Below are 17,649 nucleotides of genomic sequence, written 5' to 3'. Positions count from 1 at the left end.
AAAGAAGCACAGACACAAAACTAAATAAATAATACAATTATGGTGGTTAAGAATAAAAATACAAAATAGAAATGTGGTAAAAGAAATGTTAGTGAAGTGGCAGCAAAGAAAAGCATATTGAAACTATAGTAATATAAAAAAAACTATTCCATTGCAATTTGCTGACCCAATTGTATTTTTGAATGAAAAAAAATCATGGCAGTTACATACTAAATATATACAAGAAAAATGAAAAATGTTAGGGATAAGAGCATTCCGATAGGGCTAAGTTTTAATGATAGTAAGACGACTGCAAAGATGAGATGTCCTGACAGTGGAGGCGTCCGGAAAGTCTGCACAAGCGACTTCACAGTGGAGCCTGCAGTGGAATCGATTTTATTTTTAACTGAACTGCGCACATTTTCTGTCCTGACAGTGGAGGCATCACCATAGTGGAGACGTCACCTTAATAATAATAATAATAAATTATATTTATAATGCACTTTACATTCGGAGGAATCTCAAAGTGCTACATGGCAAGTAAAAACAAGAAAACAAAGCAAAGACAAGTATAAAACAACTGGATGACAACCAGCATGTGAGAACAGGATACGGAAATGCTAGAGAGGTGAGTTTTAAGTCCGGTTTTGAAAGAGTCAGTGGATCGGGGTGCTCTTAGGTGGTCGGGGAGGGAGTTCCACAGTGTGGGGGCTGCATGGCAGAAGGCCCGGTCGCCCATGGTGCGCAACTTGGTTTTCGGGACGTGGAGAAGGTGTGAGTTGGATGAGCGGAGGCTTCGGGTGGCAGGTTTTGGGACAAGGAGTTCTTTGAGGTATGGGGGAGCATGTCCGAGGATACACTGGAGAGTGAGGAGGGTGATCTTATAATCAGTTCGGAATTCGATGGGGAGCCAGTGCAGAGAAAGGAGGATGGGTGTGATGTGATCGCTTTTCCTTACCCTCATCAGGATCCTAGCAGCGCTGTTTTGGATGCACTGTAGCCTCTGGAGGCTCTTGCTAGGGATCCCGATGAGGAGTGCGCTATAATAGTCTACCCTGGAGGAGACAAAGGCGTGGACAAGTTTCTCAGCATCCGTCAGGGTAAGAGTGGAGCGGAGTTTAGAAATATTCCTGAGGTGGAAGGAGGTTTTGCAGATGTGTTTTATGTGTGACTCTAGGTTGAGTTGAGGGTCCAGTTTCACACCTAGGTTGGTGACAATGGCTGAGAGGGGGATAGTGTAACCGGCGAATGAGATGCTTGTTATTGGGCAGGTATGGATCTGATGGGGAGTGCCACTTAACATGGCTTGGGTTTTGTCACTGTTGACTTGCAGGAAGCTGAGATTCATCCACGCCTTTATCTCCTCCAGACACAGGGAGAGGATGGATGAGGGAGATGGAGGAGGCTGGGTTGTGGAGGGCGGGGGGTCGAGTTTGAGGTATAGCTGGGTGTCGTCCGCATAACAATGATATGAGATGCCGGACTTCCTGATTATATTGCCGAGGGGTAGCATATAGAGAGTGAAGAGGGTAGGACCGAGTACAGATCCCTGGGGGACACCGGAGGTGACAGTGTGTGTGTCGGATTTTTTTCCCTCCCAGGGAAACGTACTCGGTTCGGTTCGAGAGGTAAGACTGAAGCCAGGTTAGGGCAGTGCCAGAGAATCTAGTGGAGTGAAGTTGATTAAGGAGGATATTGTGGTGGACAGTGTCAAATGCAGCGGACAGATCCAACAGAATGAGAAGTGACGAGGAGCCTGGATCGGCAGCCATGAGAAGGTCGTTGGTGACCCTAACAAGGGCTGTTTCAGTGCTGTGCCCAGAGCGAAAACCGGATTGAAATTTCTCAGCGATGTTATTGCGGGTGAGATGAGTGTGAAGTTGGGCAGCTACCAGTTTTTCCAGAACCTTGGAGAGGAACGGGAGGTTTGATATCGGTCTGTAGTTGGCAAGGTCCGGGTCAAGTGAGGGTTTTTTGAGCAATGATGGCTGTCTTCAATGCAAGGGGTACAGAGCCAGACTGGAGTGAGAGGTTGATGACATTGATTATTCGGGGACTAATGGCTGAGGTTTGTTGTTTAATGAGGGCTGTGGGGAAAGGGTCCAGGGCACATGTGGAGGGTTTCATCTTTTTGAGGATGTCCTCTACCTCCGACTGCAAGATGGGGGAGAAGCAGCGGAGAGGCTGGACTGTCCCGGGTGGAAGGAAGGTGGGTGGAGGTGAAGTGGAGGGGCCAGAAGAGGAGAGGAGCTGGGAGCAGATGTTGTCAACCTTAGCGGTGAAGAAGGTCATAAAGTTATTGCACACTACCTCTGAGGATTCTGTTGGAGTGGTGGGTTGGGGTTTGAGAAAGTGGTTGATGGTTGAAAAGAGCTGTTTTGAATTTCCAGGGGTATTGTTTATGATATTGGAGTAGAACTGGGCACGTGTCGTCCCAAGGGCTTCTGAGTAGTGTGCACGGTCAGTCCTGAGGCTTTGAGACGACGCTCCAGGATGCGTCCAGTTGACTTTATCAGACGCAGCTCACTGGTGTACCAGGGGGCTGAGCGTGAAAAAGTGACTGTTTTGTTTTTTATGGGGGCGTGGATACCTACAGGTTTGGCCAAAGAGTTATTGTAATAGTCCACTGCCTTGCTGACTGATGAAAAGGTTGCAGAGGAGGAGGAGAGAAGCTGGAGGTCCTGTGCTATAGTGTCTCGGTTGATGTTTTTGAAATTTCTGAATGAGATTTGCCGCTTGGGTTTGGAGTGGGGACGTGGGAAAGGAAGTTCCATTTGAATAAGTTTGTGGTCAGACACACCGACCTCGTGAACTTGTAAGTTGCTTATGACCTTAGCATATTTTTATTTTGAAATGAACCTAGCTATTAGTATATTACATATTTATTAGCATATTATATATATTTTAAATGAACCGCGTGCATTTCATTTTCCTCACAGTGGTGGCGTCCCTACAGTGGAGACTCCACCGGAAGCAACCTTGCAGCCAGCCAGGTACGCTTCAGCAGAGATCCACTGACCTATAATCCTTTCCTATCATTACAGATTATCCAAGGTCTCACCGGCCAGATGTTTTCGTTTGGCGTCCCCAATAACTGAACTATGAGATCGAGCTGCTGGATTTCTGATGTTCCAGGCAGAAGAGGTTTGTGTGCCAGCAGCTCAGCCAGGATACAACCTACAGCCCTGTTATGCAACGACAAGGTAAAATTACATTAATATGGTAAATTGCACTATTATTTAGATGTTTCAAGCAAGAGTGTTACTGCTGAGTATAGTATCATTGTGGATTGAGTCTCACCACATATCAAGAGCTGTAGTTTGGGTTTTGCTTCCGAGAAGAAGTTCTGGAGCTCTATACCTGGGAAAGAAGTAGTAAGTATTTAGTCAGGTCACTGAGAGCTAATGAGGGAGAATTAGGCTAGGTTCACACTGCAGGCGAATGCGCCGCGTATCTGATTTTTTTGCTATGTGTGATCTGCATCATTTTTTATGACAGTATGAACCACTAAACTACAATTCTTTCTAATCTGACCTGGTTCACTTTCATGTGTGGTCTTAGATTGGATATGTATCGGATTGTGTGCAATGGGACCGCATTTTCAACGACCAAGATATATCTGACCGAGACATTATCAAATGCACTCTGCGCAGGCAGGGAGCACACTACTTGGGAGGAAGATTGACGGTTTGATTGGCTGTGAATCTGCAAAGTTGTTTTTATTGTGGTTAGAGGAGCTGTGGTCGAAAAGACGCCGATTGAGAAGTGAGGCATATCATTGACGAGGGGGAGAAGATATGTAGCAACCAGCAGGGGCAAGGCTGAGTAGTTTTGAAGGGAACCGGGGTCTACGATTGTGAACCACTGCCAACCATTGCCAACCACCGCGGCAAAGGTGGGGTACACCCAGGTGGGGAGGCTGCTTTGAGAGATCTGGCAGGAGAGCACCACTAGTGGCGGCTAGGCTGACTGGCTGGGCCAGACAAGGGTGATGAGGTCAGAAGCAGAGCATCAGCACCGGCGCCACAAAAGGCGGCTGGGGCTACATGGATCGGACGGCAATGACTGCAGTTGACAAGTAAGAATCACTGCGTGTCAAATGGGCTGGATGGCATAGGCTTGGAGGAGTCTGGGGCAGCAACCCTAGACCAGGCTCCATGCTGGACGCTGGAGTATCTCAGAATAATTACGCTACACTTAGATATCAAACTACTGCAAACATGACATTAAAAGCACTGCAAAAGTACATGGAGGAATGAAGGAGGTGATGAACATGACAGAAGAACTGAATTAACTCAACAAGAAACAAACATTCATAACCGCATTAATGGCCGAAATCAGGGATCTTGAAAAGAACATGGAGCAAGAAAGAAAATTGAAGTCGTGGAGAACAGGCTGGACAATTTAGAGCAGGGGGTCCACACTTTTTCAGCATACGAGCTACTTATAAAATGACCAAGTCAAAAAGGTGCACCCACTACAAAAATGGAAAACATAACTTTATTAACAAATATATTGAGCATTCATTATTTGTACAATGTATGATGATGTACCTTGCAAAGGCATATCAGCCAATATTGTACAACACAAAAAAGGAGAGGAGGGTCCAACGGGAGGTCGAATCTCGGATTCAGGAGGAGCAATGGGGTTTTTGTCCTGGCCGTGGAACAGTGGACCAGCTCTCTACCCTCAGCAGGATCTTCGAGGGTGAATGGGAGGGTGAGGGTTCAACCAGTCCACATGTGTTTTGTGGACCTGGAGAAGGCATTCGACCGTGTCGCTCGGGGAGTTCTGTGGGGGGTGCTTGGGGAGTACGGGGTGCCGAGCCCATTGATAAGGGCGGTCCGGTCTCTGTATCATCAATGCCAGAGTTTGGGCCACATTTCCGGCAATAAGTCAGATTTGTTTCCAATGAGGGTTGGACAAGGCCAAGGCTGCCCTTTGTCACCGATTCTGTTCATAATTTTTATGGACAGAATTTCGAGGCGCAGCTGAGGCGTTGAGGGGGTCCGGTTTGGGGACCTCAGCATCGTGTCTCTGCTTTTTGCCTGTTTGACTGTCGGCTTCTTCAGGCCGTGATCTCCAGCTCTCGCTGGAACGGTTCGCAGCCGAGTGTGAAGCGGTCGGGATGAGGGTCAGCACCTCCAAATCAGAGTCCATGGTCCTTGATCGGAAAAGGGTGGAATGCCCTCTCCGGATCGGGGATGAGATCCTGCCCCAAGTGGAGGAGTTCAAGTATCTTGGAGTCTTGTTCACGAGTGAGGGGAGGATGGAGCGCGAGATCGACAGGCGGATCGGTGCAGCGTCGGCAGTAATGCGGACCCTGTACCGGTCCGTTGTGGTGAAGAGAGAGCTGAGCCAAAAGGCAAAGCTCTCAATTTACCGGTCGATTTACGCTCCTACCCTCACCTATGGTCACAAGCTATGGGTGAGAAGCTCGGTCATCCGGGAGAGACTCGGAGTAGAGTCGCTACTCCTCCACGTTGAGAGGAGCCAGATGAGGTGGCTCGGGCATCTGATCAGGATGCCTCCTGGACGCCTCCCTGGTGAGGTGTTTCGGGCATGTCCCACTGGTAGGAGACCCGGGGACAACCCAGGATGCACTGGAGAGACTATGTCTCTCAGCTGGCCTGGGAAAGCCTTGGGATCCCCCGGGATGAGTTGGATGAAGTGGCTGGGGAGAGGGAAGTCTGGGAGTCGGACTAAAAGTCGCTCCAGAATATTGGTTGCATTAGCCATAAAATGCACAATAACGTGAAAAAAAACATATATACGTCGCTCTGGAGTACAAGTCGCATTTTGGGGTAAATTTATTTGACAAAATCCAACACCTAGAATAGACATGAACGAGCAACAACAGACTAAACGATACGGTATACTAACGTGACATAAACACAAACGAAGAGCTGAGAACGGGCCTGGCGTAACATTCAGAGTTATTCAAATAACTATTACATAAATAACACGTTTATAAAACCATCTGTGTCACTCCAATTCATTAAATCCATCGATCGTCCTTTATGTCAACAATGGGTGCGCGCCGCTGACGGCGCTTGCACTTCAAAATATTCCACAGGCCCATATAACAATATATAAATTATATATCAAATAACTATTATACATAAGCAATAATATCAAACCATCTGTGTCACTCCAAATCATTAAATCCATCGATCAAATTCCTCGTCCTTTGTCAACAACGCCGCGCGTGCGCCCTGACGTCAGCATTTTGTGAGATCGACAGGCGGGTTGGTGCAGCGTCGGCAGTAATGCGGACTCTTTACCGGTCTTTCGTAGTGAAGAAAGAGCTGACCCAAAAGGCAAAGCTCTCGATTTACCGGTCGATCTATTCTCCTACGCTCACCTATGGTCATGGGTCGTGACTGAAAGAACGAGATCCAGGATACAAGCGGCCGAAATGAGTTTCCTCCGCAGGGTGTCCGGGTTCCCCCCTAGAGATAAGGTGAGAAGCTTCATCAGGGAGAGACTCTGAGTAGAGCCGCTGCTCCTCCACGTTGAGAGGAGCCAGATGAGGTGGCTCAGGCATCTCATCAGGATGTCTCCTGGACCCCTCCCTGGGGAGGTGTTCCGGGCATGTCCCGCTGGTAGGAGACCACGGGGATGACCAAGGACGCGCTGGAGAGACTATGTCTCTCAGCTGGCCTGGGAACGCCTTGGGATCCCCCGGAATAAGCTGGATGAAGTGGCTGGGGAGAGGGAAGTCTGGGAGTCCCTCCTAATGCTGCTGCCCCCACGACCCGACCCCGGATAAGCGGAAGAAGATGGATGGATGGATATTTGTATTTTTCCAAAAGAAAGACTAAATACAATTATGGTAACAAAAGTTTGCGCACACTTCGACCTTGGTGAATGCTTTGATATTTAAAAGCTGTCATAAACAATAAAATTAAAATAGCTTTGTAGTGTCATCTAGAGTGGAAAAATGAAACCTATTCTCTGCCCGTTTGTCCGAGACCTATAAAAATTGGTAGGCATGTGTAGCATCCCAAGATGTACAAATAAGTCAATTGATGCTTAGTAAAAAAATTAACAGGAAAAAAAGTTGAATTTTGTCCAATTTTGGCCCATTTTCACACATTTACAGAGGTCATACTTTTGCACCCGAGAGCAGAGGTCCCCAACCACCAGTACCAGTCCGTGGGTCATTTGGTACCAGGCCGCACAGAATTTTTTTTAATTTTTTTTTTTTTATATCAACGATCAATTAATTTAGGTCAAGATGCTCGTCCGGGTCATGTAACATGTTTCCCCAGTCGAGCCCGCAAAGCTACGGAGCAGATACTTAATGGTGAGTTTTATTTTTATGCATTTTTTTTATTATAAATGTATTTATTTATTTATATATTTATATAAAGGTCGGTCCGTGAAAATATTGTCTGACATGTAACTGGTCCGTGGCGCAAAAAAGGTTGGGAACCACCGTTCTAGAGTCCAACTGACTTTTATCCACTATATGATAGCAGCGGGGCATCAAATTAGATTTTTATATTTCCTTTGACACTCGAGGAAAATTTCATCTCCACTGCACATCATCCAAAAAATATCACATATACGTACATAAATAGTCGTGACCTGAAGACGTCTATATAATATTCTTTTATATTCTTCTATAGTGCCACCTAGTGGCAATAAAAAATACACTTTGGTGTACTGTACCACGCAAATTAGTAAAAACAGACCTTGATCATGCTCTACGTCGAATTTTGTGACCTTTCAGCAAATGGCGCCAAGTCTGATTTTGCCCTTCACTATAAAACTTGTAACTTGACCCAGATGATGCTATCTGCGCATTTTACACATTTGATGATAGTCTTGGCCTGATGACATCCACAGACGTATTTTCTCATCAGAATGGTAGTGTCATCTACTGGCTGTAGAAAATAAACTACTTAATATTTGCTTGGAAGACTGTTTAGTCCTTTATGATGCTAAAACACAAAGTTCTTGAATTTTGATGAAACGTGAAAACGCAGAGTTCCCTATGAAAACAACAAGTTTGAGGGTCTAAAAATGAACAAACACTCATGAAACTTTACATACACATCAGAATCGGCAAATTCGTCAATATTCTATTAGTTTATAGTGCAATTTTTAAAAAGTGACTCAGTGCCCCCCCCTAAATTCAGAGCTACGAAATTTTGGTGGTATGTGCAACAGGAAAAGACCTACAAAAACGTATTTTTGAGCAATTTGCTAAAAGTAACAGGAAGTCCACCATTTAGATTTTTTTTTTCAAATAGGCCCCATTTTTGGCCTTTTATGGAGGTCATATCTTTACGGATTACACATAGCATTATTGTTGTGGACACATACTGTTTACTTAATAAATAAATAAAAAACCCTCAGATTTTCTTAAATGGCACACACATAGCACTAAATACTTTTTACTTTTAAATTATAATGTGCACCTTTTACAAATTTTAAATGAAACAGCATTTATTCACCAAAAATTGGAGACAGAGATACTGTGTAACAGCCCGAGATCTAAGAAAAGTCTCTGGAGCGCTCGTCTAAATTCAACAGGGAGTCAGCCGTTTTCTATTTCCTTTGAGATTTTTGGCCTTTTATTTTTTATTAAGGTCATGTTTTAGCTTTTAGTCTGATATACTTAATTTAAAAAATAAATGTAATTTCAATATGCTAGTATCCAAACATGCCAGTACCCCGACATTGCCAGGGCTGCGAGGACCTTTTATAACTGCTCGCAGTTCTAGTTTGTATTTTGGTCCTACATTATTGAGAAAAAAACATATCATTAGCTTAAGAACACAACTGTGCATAATTATGGAGGGCAGGACACAAAAAAGGCAGCATAAAAATTATCTCATCACATACATTAGTTATTCAACCAAAAGACACTCACCACAGTGTAACCACCCTGGGCGTCATGGGTTGCTGGGGGACACCATACCTGCGAGCTAACCCGAAATCAGCTGAGGACAAAAAGAAATGTATCTGAGAAAAGCACATTTCACAAAATCAAACCACTTTGTGATTTGAAGAATAAACATTTAATTAACAAGGATTTAACCATGGAGCAACAGTTTCAATTCAATAGCTGGGGATGAGTGTTTAAAAGCGCATAAATAAATAAGAGATGAAATAGAGTTAAAACTTTATTCATCATCATAGATACAAAGTGTATAGTAATTACATACTTTATTCATCCCACAGGGGAAATTAAAAAATACACCAAAGCATACACAAAAGAAAAGTCATTATAAATGGTAAATTTCTGGCTTTAAAAAAGACATTGAAAATCCACTTTTTTTTGCTTTTATATTCGTTTATTGTGCACTTTGAGTCTACAAGATTGAAGAAAAGTGTACTCTATCCCTCTAGGTGTTGCAGAGATACTTTTGTGATCTGTTTAGGGGCTATTTTTTACTCCGTTCAGATTTCTCCATTTTCTATTACTTATTTTTATCTATTACGTCCCATCCTTTGGAGCGGGACTACCAAATAAGGTAATGGTAACCACACGGTTTCGCAAATGCGGCAACTTTGTTACTAAGAGACTGTTGTAGTCCAACAACTCAAGGATGCCGAAGTGGAAAGATCAAAATGTTCAGTTGTTGGATGCGTCAATCCACACAACTCATTGCCCATCAGAACCTCAAAGTGCCTGGTCAAATTTCATTTTTTAAGCAGTGTTCCCAGATTTGCAGAAAGATGCCGTTTCGTTGATGGTTTAGCTCCTTCAATTTATGAAAACGACAGCCACAGTAAAACGGTAAGCTTGAGATCACACAAAAGTTATAAACTGTACAGTCAAACCTCGGTTTTCGAACGTCCCGATTCTCGAACAAATCGGAGTCCGAACGAAAAATTCGAGATTTTTTTGCTTCGGTTGTCGAACAAAATTCAGAGGTCGAACCTCGCGAGATGAGTGGAAAGGACCCGAGAAAATCCGACTGCGCGGCCCGGATGCCGACTGACTCCGTTCGTTATTGTATTTTCGTTACTTTGAGGATTGTATTAACCCCTAATCATGCCTCCAAAGAAAGCAAGTGGGAGCAGTAAAGCCATCCTAAAACAGAAAGACGCTCTTAAAGCAATGCAACAGTGAGCCCCTGGTGCGCTGCGGTTGCGTGATTGGACCAAATTAAGCTCCCTGCGCACAGATGCTGCTGTGAGGCTGCTCTCACGGACAAGAAAATTTGATCACATTACCCCAATAATAGCCAACTTACATTGGCTCCCGGTCCATTTAAGATGTGACTTCAAGGTTCTTCTACGAACCTATAAATCACTGCATGGCTTAGCGCCTTCATATCTCGTCGACCTAGTCGTTCCTTATGTTCCGTCTCGTAACCTTCGTTCGCAAAATGCTAGTCTTTTAGTTACACCGAGGGCCAAGAAAATGTCTGCAGGTTCTAGAGCATTCTCTATTCAGGCTCCAGAGCCCTACCAATGGATATTAGAACTGCTACCTCAGTAGAAACATTTAAGACACGTTTCTATGAGATGGCCTTTAACTAACTTGTAGTGGCCGATTCGGCCGGAGTTTGTTTTTGTTCTCTCTCCCCACCCCGCTCCTTGGCTGGGAGGGTTAGGTGGCGCAAAAGCTGATCACGGCTAGCTGGATTCTCGGGGACCAATTCAAGATGAGGAAACTGCAGCTCAACCTCCTTGAAGACACTGCCAGAACAATCGAGGGCACCTCCGACATCCATTTTTTCATTGATTTCATATTATGTATGACTTGTGCCCTCTCTGCATCCATTACAACCTGGTGATCCTGAAAGGGGGATCCTTCCATCTGTGGTCCCTTCTCAAGGTTTCTCATTTTCCCCTGGTAGGGTTTTTTTGAGTTTTTCCTTGCCCTTTTGGGAGCTTAAGATCAGGGGATGCTTTGAGAATAATTGTCAATTTTTGTCTATGTGAAGCCCTTTGAGACTGTTTGTGATTTAGGGCTATACAAATAAACTTGACTTGACTTGACTTGATTTACAAATGTGATTGCACTTTATTTTACATATTTAAATTTTTAGATATTAAGATGATAGACAGTTTTTGCATGATTTAAATGAGGCAAAATAACATGCTTTTTCTCTCGAATATATTGTTATAATCATTTGTTTCAGATGTACTGTAACTATTTTCTGTATAAAAATTAAATTTGGTGTTCAAAAAGTCTTTTTTCAAACTTGAGTCTTGAAAAAGAGGGGGTCGTCTTATAATAAGGGTCGTCTTATATCCGGGCCAATACGGTATTTACATATTTGATATCGTGCGCACTCTGCAACATTTTCACATTTAACAACTTATTTACAAATTTTGGGCTATTTACAGAGATGTTTGCATGTGTGTATTTTTAGAGATGTTTGCGTGTGTGCTCACAATGCGTGTGCGTGTTTTGCTATTTACAAGAGATGTATTTGTGGGTCACTGTATCCCGCATCAGAATACTCGTCAAATGACGGCGACTCATCCAAACTGTGGCACAAAACACGTGTATGCCTGAACTGGCGGTGGCTTGTGATGCGGACTTCCGTGTCTGTCGCGTACTTACAGCCACCTTCTCTAAATTTGATGAATCGTTTTGCTCTATCGCACTCACGAAGAGCAATTGTTTGCTCGATTGTAAGCTGCTTGAAAGCCGATCGCTTCCATTTCGCCATGTTCCAAAACTCCAATTGCCACTCAATACGTGTATACCCGAGTGTATATCCGGCGGTGGCTCTTGAACCGGACTTCCGTGTTTTTTTCTTTTTGATAGGTTTTACTGGAGTTTGGGGAGTAGTCCATTGAGTGGAGAGCTTGAAATTACATATATGATAGGGTTGCAGATAATCTCCGCTTTAAACGACATGAACTCAGCAAAGTCCTTCAACTTTGAAACTTACCACTTTCTTTCATGAATGTAGTAGCATGACATTTCCACCTCGCAACAGTCCAGTCAAGTAGCTTTTAAACATGTTTTTGTTTCTCTTCACAATCATTGACAATGTTTAAATGAGGCATGTTTAAGTTTTGCAACATGGAATCAGCATATGTCCTGAATCCCGTCGAGTCCTTCCCTTGGCCATTTTGCCAACCCTTACTACTGCAGTTTGTAAGCAGGTATTTTTTTTAATCTATGAGTGCATTAAATGAGGCTTTCCATTGTATTGGACCACCAGTGAATGTGGAGGGCTCTGGCATTGGCAGTCCGTTTTCATGGTGATACTGTCCTGTAATGCTTGTGCGTAATAAAGAATGCCTGACGGAGGCAATGAGATGGACACCATATTACGGTTAGAAACTTAGATAGTAGAAGAAACTGTGTATAGCTTCTGAGCCACTCCGCTTGTGTCAATAAAGATGTGTACATTGCTCTCACTTTTAATCTCTTGATTATATGGCATTGGTCTGGCTCAAAAAGCCCTTACATTTCTTTCCGCTTGTATCTTTTCTAGTTCACGTTTTTGAGTTCCTTTCCCTGCATTTATTCTATAAATTCAATACTTTCCTTTTGTTTTTCTTCTTTTCTGCTTCCTTGGCTGCTAACTCTGATGCAGCCTCTGCTCCCTTAGATAGATTGAGCATGGTCAGATTGGAGTAGCCGTATCTTAACCTTGCCAGTATCAGTCATCTATGCCTGAAAGTCTCCCATGTGCAACTTTGATAATATCTTTGGTGACAACCTAACATGCATACATGTACAGTGGGGCAAAAAAGTATTTAGTCAGCCACCAATTGTGCAAGTTCTCCCACTTAAAAGATGACAAATGCCTGTAATTCATAGGTACACTTCAACTAGGACAGACAAAATAAATTTAAAAAATCCATAAAATCACATTGTCTGATTTTGAAAGATTTTATTTGCAAATGATGGTAGAAAATAACCATCCCCACCAGCCCCAAAACATCACTGCTCTAGAGGAGATCTGCATGGAGGAATGGGCCAAAATACTAGCAACAATGTGTGAAAACCTTGTGAAGACTTAAAGAAAATGTTTGTTCTCTGTCATTGCCAACAAAGTTATTGACATAATACTTATTTTCCACCCTAAATTTGCAAATAAATTCCTTAAAAATCAGACAATGTGATTTTCCGAATTTTTTTTCTATTTTGTCTTTCATAGTTGAAGTGTACCTATGATGAAAATTACAGGCATCTTTCATCTTGTAAGTGGGAGAACTTCCACGATTGGTGGCTGACTACCGTATTTTTCGGACTAAAAGTCGCTCCGGAATATAGGTCGCATTAGCCATAAAATGCACAATAATGTGAAAAAAAACATATACAAGTCACTCCGGAGTATAGGTCGCATTTTGGGGGAAATTTATTCGACAAAATCCAACACCAAGAACAGACATGAACGAGCAACAACAGGCTAAACGATAGGTATGCTAACGTGACAAACACAAACGAAGAGCTGAGAACGGGTCTGATGTAACATTCAGAGTTATTCAAATAACTATTACATAAATAATACATTTATAAAACCATCTGTGTCACTCCTATTCATTAAATCCATCGATCAGCCTTTGTCAACAATGGGTGCGCGCCGCTGACGGTGCTTGCACTTCAAAATATTCCACAGGCCCATATAACGATATATAAATTATATATCAAATAACTATTATATAAGCAATAATATTATCAAACCATCTGTTTCACTCCAAATCATTAAATCCATCGATCAAATTCCTCATCCTTTTTCAACAACGCCGCGCGTGCGCCCTGACGTCAGCCTCGTCGTTATTCCACAGATCTAATATATAACTATATTGTAGCATTAACAAAGTACAAGGAAAGACGTGGGTTTGTTAACCGGTCTTTATTTAACAAAACAAGAGTTCAACGAGCCAACAACTACTGAACTGTAACGATAAAAACTTATACAAGTTGCCACACGAAATAAAATATATCAAATACATATAACATAAATAGTTCACCGCCACACGGCCCCAAGCACCGGCGTGGACTTCCAGGCGTGTGGTGGTGTGGACTTCCATCCCCGGAGGTGGCACTTCCACCCACGGAGGTGGAAGAGAGCTCATAGAATCGGACCGTGCGTGCGTAAAAGCCATGTCCGAGCCCCATCCAGCGTCCGCGGACAGCCACCCGGCCGAGCACTGGCCCCCGACTTCCATCCATGGAGGTGAAAGAGAGCTCCGTAGAGTAGGACCGGGCGTGCATAAAAGCCATGTCCGAGCCCCATCTACCGTCCTTGGACAGCCACCCAGCTGAGCGCCGGACCCCGACTTCAATCCACGGAGGTGAAAGAGAGCTTCGTAGAGTAGGACCGGGCGTGCATAAAAGCCATAATGGTTTTTCAAACCTTATGTGTCACTCCAAATCATTAAATCCTTCAAACTCTTCGTCCTCCGTGTCATTTACAAACAAAGCCGCTAATGATGCCGGTAGTACGTGGAGCCCTTCGTCATCTTCGTCATCCCGTGATCGAATCTTTGTCCTTTATGTAAACAACCCCAAACTATGAAAAAAAAAAAAAAAACGCGACTTATAGTCCGAAAAATACGGTAAATACTTTTTTGCCCCACTGTATGTATGTCTGTGCCCATAGCTTACTGAGCAGGAAAAGTCTGCATATGTGTGTGCATACACTTGGAAACCAAACCTTCGTCGCTCAGTGAAATACTGGCTGTGATGCTTTATAGAAAACAAAAAATAAATTAAATAAGTTGACACACAAGGCTTTACTGTGGTGTTATTGTGGTGTGGTCTACAATCTTCCCTATAAATTGGGTTGAACTAAATTTAAATTCAGTTAAAAGATAAAGATACATTTTATAAGATGCTCCTTAATTATTAAATCACATTAACTCATTTTAAACTTGGTTTTATTCTGTTTTTCTCTGGAAGCTAATGTATCAAAATAAACTTTGTTGGTGCAAGCTAAGTCTTAACCATAGCGTTTCAATCAAAAAAACTTAGGTCCACTTAAATATATATGCGTTAGGATACATGCATGAATAATGAGATCTTTGTTATATGGAGAAGCATTTTAAACTTGGTTTTACTCTGTTTTGCTCTGTTTAAAGCTAATATATCAAATAAGCAAGCTAAGTCTTACCCATAGCATTTCAATAAAAAAAAAACATAGGTCCACTTAAATATATATGTATTAGGATACATTGCATGAATAATGTGATTTTTGTTATATGGAGAAGCATTTCAAAATGCAAAAAATATGATTATTTTTAAATCAGGCAGGTTATCTAAACAAGTCACTGGTGTGATTGTGAGTGATGGAAGTATGTTTACTTACCTATTTTAACACAGCCTTTGTCTGTCATCAGCAGATTAGACACTTTTAGGTCCCTGATAATAACAAAATCATAATTTCAATGCCACAGACTTGTAACAACCCAAAATACTTAATTGCAGTGGTACCTCTACTTACGAACTTAATTTATTCCGATATTGGGTTTGTAAGTGGAAGGTTTGTGAGTAGAAGCAATGTTTCTCATAGGGATCAATATAAAAGCAAATAATGCGTGCAGGACAATCCCAAAAGTCAGACTTTTGCCGTATTACTCTGTGTAAAACATACAGAAAACCAAAACAACGGTTTTATTTTTAGGTTTTCAAACCTTTATAACAAATGTCACATTATTATTGACCTCCTAACTTTGCTTGGGGGAGGGGGGAACCTGGTCTAATTTTCTACACTTGCTAAAACTACCTCCAAGAAGATATAGAAAAAGTCAGGCTAATAAAATTATTGTATGCTTCCTCGATCTCCCTGCAATGTGGTCACATACTCGTCATTGCTTTTTGGTGCAATAAATGAGTTTTCCGACTGTGTAAGTTGTCAATGAACGCACCTTTTGCAGAACACTAGTGACAACTTAAAAAAAGAAAAAAAAACTAGCGTCTAAAGATGCAAATTGACAAACACAAGTGTGTTCTTCATATTTTTATTGAAAACAAGCTGGTACAGTCCCCGCCATCAAACATTACAAGATCCCTCTTGTCATTATCTTGTCGTCGTCACATTATTTTTCGGCAATGATCCCGGCTTTCCAGAAAGCTTGAGTTGTGGCTCAAAAGCATGTCTCTGTCGAATGAATTTTAGGGGGTCCTAGTGCTGTTTGCTTTGCACAAACGATAGTATTTATTTATCAATGGCAGTGGAGTTACGTACTCTACGTGTTATGTAGAAACCTCTGATTGGTTTTCCACCCCGATCTGCGTAAAATGTAATGTCCTCCGATTGGTTCATCGGGTCTACATATTACGCTAGTATGTTACGTCTCTGTGTGGCGGAAGCCACATAAAACAACATTACAGATTTTGAAATTCGGTCTACTCAAAAGGCGCACCTCATTAAAAGGCGCACCTTCGTTTTTTGAGAAAATTAAAGGCTTTTAGGTACACCTTTTGGTGTAGAAAATACGGTACTTGTCTTTTAGACTGCTAACACGCCAAGACGAACGGGGAATAGCCGAGCAAAGGAGACAAGGGTGATGTGGGGGTTGGGGCGCCGGTTCGGAAGTCGAAATGTTGTTCGTAAGTACATGCAAAAAAATCCGGTTCATACCTCAAAAAGTTTGTAAGTATAGGCGTTGGTAAGTGGAGGTACCACTGTAGTTGTACTGTGAAAAAAATGTAAATAAATATTGTTGAAAAAAATTCTAACTTCATAAACAATTTGTAAACTGTAGGCTCAACAAAAAAACAATCATATAGAGAGACAACAGTATTTTAAAGAACATATATGGCTGCTGTACAGGGCAAGCTCTTAGTTGACGTCACTTGGTCACAAGACATTTATTTTCACTGGATGTGAAGATTTTCTCTCAGTTCAACCAGGTTTCGTTCAAAAGGGATTATGTTTGTAAATGTACAAAGAGAGAAACAACTAAGTCTCACTGACTTGAGTTCAAAATAAGATAAAATGGGCAAGCGAGAGTAAAAGTACAATAACTGACATTGATTGACCTGTGAATGATGAAATTGTGATGGAGATAGCACAACCCTCTCAACAATTGCAGTATGATACATTTCACCTGAAAAAAATGGAAGAAAAATAATTACAACTCTTCAAAATCAACACACATCTCTGCAATAATTGGACAATTTCTTTAAAAATGACATTAACAGGGTTTCTGTAGAATTCACCAAATAAAATGAAACTTTTTAAGACCATTATAAACTAAATGTAAGACTTATTTCAAGATTCACATCATTCAAAACAAAGTCTGCAGGCAGAGAATGTATTAAAAACAAATGCTGTATTCAAGTATTTTCTCCAGGGTGTCTAAACGTCAGGGCCTGCAGGTTCACTGGGGTTAGGTTTATTGAGCAGCTCAGTCCAACTAGAATTTGCAATTTCTGGAGAAATTGCATGTGAAGGCATGGAAGCTGAATAAATACTGGAATGCTACAGAATGATTTCAAATGACAGTGAAGTTGAAAGGGGAATTAGACAACAAATTTAGAAGTTAGAGCAAATGTTGAATGCGCCATAGTGAATGAATGGGGAAAAAATTGAATGTTTAGAGCAGGGGTCGGGAACCTATGGCTTGCGAGCCAGATATGGCTCTTTTGACGACATTAAAAACGTTATTAAAAAGAATACATTAGTGCACTCAAAAATCGTTAGTCTTAATTAGAATACATGCATTTAATTGTATTTAACCTATCGTTGAAAAATGGATAGGTTGAATGGGGCAAAAATTGAATGTTTA

At 42.1% G+C, this 17,649-nt stretch overlaps 1 protein-coding gene and 1 long non-coding RNA gene across 7 annotated transcripts in view; one reads left to right on the top strand and one right to left on the bottom strand.

The window, feature by feature from the left end:
* Positions 1 to 10,949, top strand: part of LOC148395946 (uncharacterized) — a 36,753-nt gene extending 25,804 nt beyond the window's left edge. The window contains exons 2-3 of the long non-coding RNA XR_015858923.1: positions 3,024 to 3,182; positions 7,214 to 10,949. This is a non-coding gene — a long non-coding RNA (uncharacterized LOC148395946). The remainder of the gene's footprint in view (positions 1 to 3,023; positions 3,183 to 7,213) is intronic.
* Positions 1 to 17,649, bottom strand: part of cdk10 (cyclin dependent kinase 10) — a 65,948-nt gene that overhangs the window by 12,678 nt on the left and 35,621 nt on the right. For all 6 annotated transcript variants that reach the window (XM_088377800.1, XM_088377798.1, XM_088377799.1 and 3 more), the window contains 5 exons: positions 16,901 to 16,968; positions 15,225 to 15,277; positions 8,864 to 8,933; positions 3,280 to 3,339; positions 3,041 to 3,164 (listed from right to left, as the gene is read on the bottom strand). In XM_088377800.1, the coding sequence (XP_088233926.1) occupies positions 3,041 to 3,164; positions 3,280 to 3,339; positions 8,864 to 8,933; positions 15,225 to 15,277; positions 16,901 to 16,968 (375 nt within the window). The remainder of the gene's footprint in view (positions 1 to 3,040; positions 3,165 to 3,279; positions 3,340 to 8,863; positions 8,934 to 15,224; positions 15,278 to 16,900; positions 16,969 to 17,649) is intronic.

The sequence above is a fragment of the Syngnathus floridae genome, chromosome 6, assembly GCF_059516105.1.
Source record: "Syngnathus floridae isolate MCC-2025c chromosome 6, RoL_Sflo_1.0, whole genome shotgun sequence".
Taxonomy (NCBI): domain Eukaryota; kingdom Metazoa; phylum Chordata; class Actinopteri; order Syngnathiformes; family Syngnathidae; genus Syngnathus; species Syngnathus floridae.
Note: the sequence above shows the minus strand (reverse complement) of the source record. Positions and strands in the feature narration are given on the sequence as shown.